At 53.5% G+C, this 7,234-nt stretch overlaps 1 protein-coding gene across 1 annotated transcript; it reads left to right on the forward strand.

Annotated features, from left to right (window-relative positions):
• Window positions 1-1,268: 1,268 nt before the first annotated feature.
• Window positions 1,269-7,234, forward strand: HAS1 (hyaluronan synthase 1). Its single transcript, XM_060130596.1, has 4 exons — window positions 1,269-1,895; window positions 3,304-3,529; window positions 4,128-4,260; window positions 6,436-7,234. Exons 1-4 carry the CDS (start codon window positions 1,284-1,286, stop codon window positions 7,109-7,111), a joined length of 1,647 nt encoding a protein of 548 aa, XP_059986579.1. The 5' UTR covers window positions 1,269-1,283; the 3' UTR covers window positions 7,112-7,234.

Here is a 7,234-nt window from a genome sequence, read left to right on the forward strand (position 1 = left end):
ATACTTGCTAATACTGACCGGTTACTAGAACCAGGCTAAAAGCTGTACCCATGGAGCAGTGTTTGGCACATGGAAGGGGCTAAACCCCCATTTTACAGATGAGAAAACAGAGGCACCTCCTCCCCTTTGATTCTGAGCTGTTCCAGCCACATGTACTGGACACCTGGCCCTGCCAGCCACTCCTCCTGGCTAATCAATCCTCAGTTTTGCCATCTGTATGGTGGCAGCAGGAAACACTATCTGTGCCCCGGGGCGCTCGTGAGGAGTAAAGCCAGTATATAAGGTTGTGGTTTAGTGATTGGATTCTTAGGGTTCAAATCTTGGCTTCTCTGACAGACTTGTCAGAGAAGGGAGAGGAGGGAAGGATTGGGAGTTTGGGATTAGCAGATGCAAACTATTCTATATAGAATGGATAAACAACAAGGTCCTCCTGTATAGCACAGGGAACTATATTCAATATCCTGTGATAAATTATAATGGAAAAGCATATGAAAAAGAATATATACGTTTAACTGAATCACTGCTGTACAGCAGAAATTAACACAACACTGTAAGTCAACTATACTGCAATAACAATTTTTTTAAATGCAACAAACAAAAAACTTGACTTCTCTGCTTTCCAGGCAGACCTTGGGCAGGTTGCTGCATCTCTGTGTGACTCAGTTGCCTCATCTGTAAAATGGGGATGGTAATAATTGTACCTACCTTACAGGGCTGTTGCGAGGATTCAAATAAGTTAGTTCCTATAAAAGGTTTAGAGCACTGCCTGGCGCATAGCACATTGCATTCTCTTCTTTTAGATGTATATTAGTATTACGAGTATTATCTTAACACTAAGAAACCTTTATGAGATGAACCATTATTTTCTGTGCCACTAAGAAGGAGGCGGGAAACCTTTGTTAATTAAACTGTGACACTCCACTGAGTGTAATCTTCGTGGATTTAAAAGCTGTTAAAAATGTGAAAAAAATGTATTAGAATCAACAGAAGCAGGCATTCAGCCTCGATAACTGTTTGCCACATTTATTTTCGTTAATGAAAATAACTTTGCAGTACCCAGGGGATTTTCTTTACGAAAAGGGTATGTTATCACTGGCCTGGAAACAAAACCCAGGGAGGGGGTTCTTTCCCCTTGGAGGCATTTCAGGACCCTCTTCCCCTTCCTATCCCCTCTCTCCTCTCCCTGGCAGGACGTGCCCAAGCCCAGCCCTGCAGCCCGCCACTGCTCCGGCCTGGCCCGGAGGGTGCTGACCATCGCCTTCGCGCTGCTCATCCTGGGCCTCATGACCTGGGCTTACGCCGCCAGCGTGCCGCTGGCCTCGGATCGCTACGGCCTCCTGGCCTTCGGCCTCTACGGGGCCTTCCTCTCGGTGCACCTGGTAGCGCAGAGCCTCTTCGCGTACCTGGAGCACCGGCGGGTGGCGGCGGCGGCGCGGCGGGCGGCGGCGCGGGGCCCTCCGGACGCTGCCACGGCGCGCAGCGTGGCGCTGACCATCTCCGCATACCAGGAGGACCCCGCGTACCTGCGCCAGTGCCTGGTGTCCGCGCGCGCCCTCGTGTACCCGCGTGCGCGGCTGCACATCCTCATGGTGGTGGACGGCAACCGCGCCGAGGACCTCTACATGGTCGACATGTTCCGCGAGGTCTTCGCCGACGAGGACCCCGCCACCTACGTGTGGGACAGCAACTACCACCAGCCGTGGGAACCTGCGGCGGCGGGCGCGGCGGGCGAGGGCGCCTACCGGGAGGTGGAGGCCGAGGATCCCGGGCGGCTGGCGGTGGAGGCGCTGGTGAGGACGCGCAGGTGCGTGTGCGTGGCGCAGCGCTGGGGCGGCAAGCGCGAGGTCATGTACACCGCCTTCAAGGCGCTCGGCGACTCGGTGGACTACGTGCAGGTGAGTGGAAGGCACCCGCACCGCATCGTGGCCCTAACACCCCGAATCCCACTTCCCTCGGATCCTTCATTCAATTTAGAGATTAGAATGAACCTCTTCTTTCCTTCCTTTATTCATTCACCCATTCAGTGGAGAGATTCTTTCCTTCGCTCAATCATTCATACGACCATTTATCCACCTATCCAATAGGGAGGTCACTCATTCATTTTATTCATTCATGTATCCATTCAACGAAGAGATTTCTTCCTTCTTTCTCTCGTGTCTTCATTCATTCATCCATTTGATGCAGAGACTTTCCTTAACTCACTCATTCACTCATCCATCCATTTATCCATCCATTCAACATAAAGATTCATTCATCCATTCTATATAGAATGTCTCCCTCCCTCTTTCCCTTCCTTCTTTCATTGTAGTCCTTTTTTTCTTCACTCATTCATTCATCTAATCAGCCAATATAGAGGTCATTCATTCCTTTATTTATTCACTCATTCAATGCAGAGATTCCATCTTTTCTTCATCTAATGTAGAAATTCTTTCTTTTACTCATTCATTCATGCATCCATCTGTCCATCCAATATGGCGATCATTCATTCATTTATTCATTCACTTATCCATTAAATGTAGAGATTGGTTCATTCTGTTTCTTCCCTTCTTCATTCATTCAGTGTTGAGATTCTCTTGTTCATTTACCCATCCATTTACCTATCTATTCAATATAGAGATTTATTTGTTCATTTTGTCGTTCATTCATCCATTCAATGTAGTGGTTCATTCATTAATGCACTGCCTTATTTTTTTTTAATTGCCGCATAACAAATTTCCACACATGTGGCAGCTTGAAACAAAACACATTTATTATCTCAGAGTTTCCATGGGTTAGGGGTCTGGGCAAAGCTTAACTGGATCCTCTGTTCATGGTATCATCAGGCTGCAGTCATGACATCAGCTGGAGCTGGGTTTTATCTAGTGCTCAGGGACCTCTTCCAAGCTCATGTGTTTGTTGGCAGAATTTGTTTCTTTGCCATCATAGAACTCATGGCAGCTTGCCTCATCAAGACCAGGAAGAGAAGGACTTCCCTGGTGGCGCAGTGGTTGAGAGTCCGTCTGCCGATGCAGGGGACACGGGTTCGTGCCCCGGTCCGGGAAGATCCCACATGCCGCGGAGCGGCTGGGCCCGTGAGCCATGGCCGCTGAGCTTGCGCGTCCGGAGCCTGTGCTCCGCAACGGGAGAGGCCACGACAGTGAGAGGCCCGAGTACCGCAAAAAAAAAAAAAAGAAAGAAAGAAAGAAAGTGACTAAAAACTTCAAAGTTGTGTTCAGATTGGCTGCAGAGTGTCCCGGCTGCTCCCCTTCCCTTGGTGCCCTCCCCTCAATTTCCAACCTGACCCTGGTCCCTTCCACCTGACAGGTCTGTGACTCAGACACCAGGCTGGACCCTGTGGCACTGCTGGAGCTGGTGCAGGTGCTAGACGAGGACCCCCGGGTAGGCGCTGTTGGGGGCGACGTGCGGATCCTTAACCCTCTGGACTCCTGGGTCAGCTTCCTAAGCAGCCTGCGGTACTGGGTGGCCTTCAACGTGGAGCGCGCTTGTCAGAGCTACTTCCACTGCGTGTCCTGCATCAGTGGTCCCCTAGGTGAGCAGGGGTAGGGCTTGGGAGGGCCATGGATGGGGCAGAGAGGGAAGGGAGAAGGGGAGCCAGAATGGATTGAAGACGTGATTGAGACTGGGGACAAAGATGGGGCTGGGGCAGGAACTGGGGATAGGGATAAGATTGGAAGTTTGAGGTGGGGATGGTTGGGAATGGGCTGGAGAAAGGGTATGGTTGGGGATTGGGATTGGGGCAGGGGGAGGGTTTGGGGAAGGGGAAGAGATGGGTTTGGAGTCAAGGACAGTGTTGGTGCTAGGTTTAGGGTTGGAGATGGGTTTTTGGATGAGGATGGGTAGCGGATGGGGCTGAGAATGGATGCGAGATTGGGGATGGGTTTGCAGTCAAAGTGGGTGTGGGTCAGCAACAGGACTGGGGCAAGTTTGGGATGGGTGTGGGGGTGAGGAAGGATTTGAGGTTGAGAACAGGACTGGGGCTGGAGTTGTCACTGGAGACAGGTTGAGAATGGGATTAAGATGATTAAGGATGGGGTTGGGATTGGAGACGAGGTGGTTTGGAACTAGGGCTGGGGATGGTGTTGGCAACAGCAGAGGCTGATGCTCCTGTACTCCCCTTCCCCACCTAGGCCTATATAGGAACAACCTCCTGCAGCAGTTCCTTGAGGCCTGGTACAACCAGAAGTTCCTGGGCACCCACTGCACCTTTGGGGATGACCGTCACCTCACCAACCGCATGCTCAGCATGGGCTATGCCACCAAGTAAGCTGAGGGGACAGGGTGTTTGAATGTGTGCAGAGGCCAGTGAGTATCTACACATGTGTGTGCATGTGCGTGTGCTGGAAACTCTCCAAACCTAAAGTGCATTTCAAGTGAGCTTTTAGGGGAGAGGAAAAGAAGCCCTATGGAGCACAAGTGGCCTTTGTGTTGAATCAGGGAGGAACACCCAGTGAGACATTAGGGGAGAGTGGAAGATACCATAGGGGCATTTGCATTGAACCATGTGACCCAGCGGACTCTTCTAAGCAGGGCGAGGTGAGGGTAGGAATTCCACCCAGAAGGTACAACCTCGGACGTGGCAAGATGGCTCTACCACAGAGAGCACAGATTACCCCAATCTGTGGGGAGAGAAAGAGATCAACGGAGTGGGATCTCACTAGTGAGAGAGTGAGTGAGAAGATTCAAGTGGGAGAGGAGGGGAGTGCCTCAACTCTAGTAAGTGCTTCAGGAAGAAGAGATGTGATTCAATGAGGCTCATGGGGTGCATGGGCTAGACCAGTGAAGTTCAGGGGACAGGGATTTCTATGAAGTTCGACTCAGTGACAGCACCAGAGACAACTCGGGGTATACCGAGGGAACCCGGGCATTCATTCGCTTGACAAATATTCTTTAAGTGCTGCCAATGTTTTCAGCTCTGGGGATGCAGCAGCAAACAAAAGAGATGCAATTCATGCTTACGTTGATTGGGGAGACAGACGGTAAATAAAATATGTAAGTAGAACATATAGTGTATTAGATAACGATCATGCGAAGGTGACACATAAAGCCAGGAAGTTTCCAGATAGGGAGTGAAATGTTAAATTAGGGTAAGATAAGGATGGGCGGGAAACAGTGCAGCAAGGGAGAGAGTGTCAGGAGAGGACAGAGAGTCCACGGGGGTGGGGTTGGAGGTGTCCGCGCATGAAAGGCTTGTGCGCCACAGTAAGAACTGTGAACTAAGATGAGGGAGCCACGAGGAGGGGGTTTGAGCAGAGGGGTGGCATGTTGCTCTAACAGGATCCCTCCAGCTGTTTTGAGTACAGACTGCAGGGAGGAAGAGGATTAGCAGGGAGGCCGCTGAGGGTGCCAAGTGACACAGGGGAAGGAGACTGGACACTGTCAAACAGTGCCCGCGGGGATAGACTAGTTTGACCCCTCCTAACAAACTGACTGCTGGAGGCCACCTAAGGTGATGCTCCGTACAAGCGATTCTAGCTTTGCTTGGGCTGGGCTGGAAACCGGGCAGGGATTGATTAGTAATGTCTGGCAGAGCCACTGGAAGGGAGCTTAATGGTTCCATTGAGAAGCTCTAACGCATGGATTACCCTGCGTAGGAACCATGCCCGGCTTGTTCCTCACCATGGTGCCTGCCAAGAATAGTATTCGTAATAGATTAGTGATAGCATTAGTAATACCGCAGTGATAATAGTAATGCCAGTGGTTACATTAGTCATAATAAAAATAGTAGTAGTCGTTATCATCTATTGAGCAAGTACTATGTACTGGTCCTAAGCACTTAGCGTTTAATCCTCATCTATTAGGTAGGAACCATTATTGACCCCATTTTACATAGGAGAATGAGACAGGCTGAGACCTGGGACCTGGGGCCCTTTACTGCAGTGCTTGCGCCTAAACAAACATCTCCTCCAGCAACAAAATACAAAGAAACTATAAGAGACTAAAAATAACTGCACACATATGCAGTTGGGGCAAATTATGAACAACAAGATACAAAAAGGCCCAAACTCAACCGCCACTTCTGAGGTGTGGGGAGCAAAAGCAGGGTCCTGCGCATGCGCACGATCCCTGCCCACGGCACCACCAAAGGGGTGGGCGGACCACCTAAGCTACACCCTCCAGCCCACCCACAGATCCGCCCCGACCCTCACCCCATGGAAGGGACCAGCTCGTCCCCGTGTCCCCTCCCCCTTCCCCCAGCGAGCCAGGGAACCTGTTACTTGCAGCAGGAGTCCCAGTAAAGCCTTACTGGAATTTCTCCTTTGGCCTTTTATCAATTTCTATTGATTAAAGAGTCCAAGGACGCAGGTGGGCATCAAGAACCCCGAGGCCCACAGAGGTCGAGAAAACTTGCCCCCTGGCCATCTCTGGCTCCCGCTCTCCGTCCGGGGGCCCCAAGGAGAGGCGCGCTGACGGCCCTGCCTCCTCCCACCCGTCCAGGTACACCTCGCGGTCCCGCTGCTACTCGGAGACGCCCTCATCCTTCCTGCGCTGGCTGAGCCAGCAGACGCGCTGGTCCAAGTCGTACTTCCGCGAGTGGCTGTACAACGCGCTCTGGTGGCACCGGCACCACGCGTGGATGACCTACGAGGCGGTGGTCTCGGGCCTCTTCCCCTTCTTCGTGGCGGCCACGGTGCTCCGGCTCTTCTACGCGGGCCGCCCGTGGGCGCTGCTCTGGGTGCTGCTGTGCGTGCAGGGCGTGGCGCTGGCCAAGGCGGCCTTCGCGGCCTGGCTGCGCGGCTGCCTGCGGATGCTCCTGCTCTCGCTCTACGCGCCCCTCTACATGGGCGGCCTCCTGCCCGCCAAGTTCCTGGCGCTGGCGACCATGAACCAGAGCGGCTGGGGCACGTCAGGCCGCCGCCAGCTGGCCGCCAACTACGTCCCGGTGCTGCCGCTGGCCCTCTGGGCGCTGCTGCTGCTCGGGGGGCTGGTCCGCAGCGTGGTGCGCGAGGCCCGGGCCGACTGGAGCGGGCCCTCCCGCGCGGCCGAGGCCCGCCACCTGGCCGCGGGGGCCGGCGCCTACGTGGGCTACTGGGCCATCATGCTGACCTTCTACTGGGTGTGGGTGCGGAGGCTCTGCCGGAGGCGAGCGGGGGGCTACCGCGTCCAGGTGTGAGTCCAGGTGCGCGGGGCGCCCGCTCAGGGGGGTCCGGGGGCGGCCAGAGGAGACCTACCAGGGTCCCCGGAACCACGAACTTGCCGGGTGACCCTCTGGGCCTCAGTTGCCCTCCTCTGTGAA

The sequence above is a fragment of the Lagenorhynchus albirostris genome, chromosome 19 (genome assembly GCF_949774975.1).
Source record: "Lagenorhynchus albirostris chromosome 19, mLagAlb1.1, whole genome shotgun sequence".
Lineage (NCBI taxonomy): Eukaryota > Metazoa > Chordata > Mammalia > Artiodactyla > Delphinidae > Lagenorhynchus > Lagenorhynchus albirostris.

What these genes read in the sequence shown, in the direction of transcription:
- HAS1 (XM_060130596.1), top strand. Translation starts at nt 1,284, where the DNA reads ATGACCTGGGCTTACGCCGCCAGCGTGCCGCTGGCCTCGGATCGCTAC. An exon ending in CTGCATCAGTGGTCCCCTAG is followed by an intron (nt 3,530 to 4,127) that starts GTGAGCAGGGGT and finishes TTCCCCACCTAG; the next exon opens with GCCTATATAGGAACAACCTC. An exon ending in AGCATGGGCTATGCCACCAA is followed by an intron (nt 4,261 to 6,435) that starts GTAAGCTGAGGG and finishes CCACCCGTCCAG; the next exon opens with GTACACCTCGCGGTCCCGCT.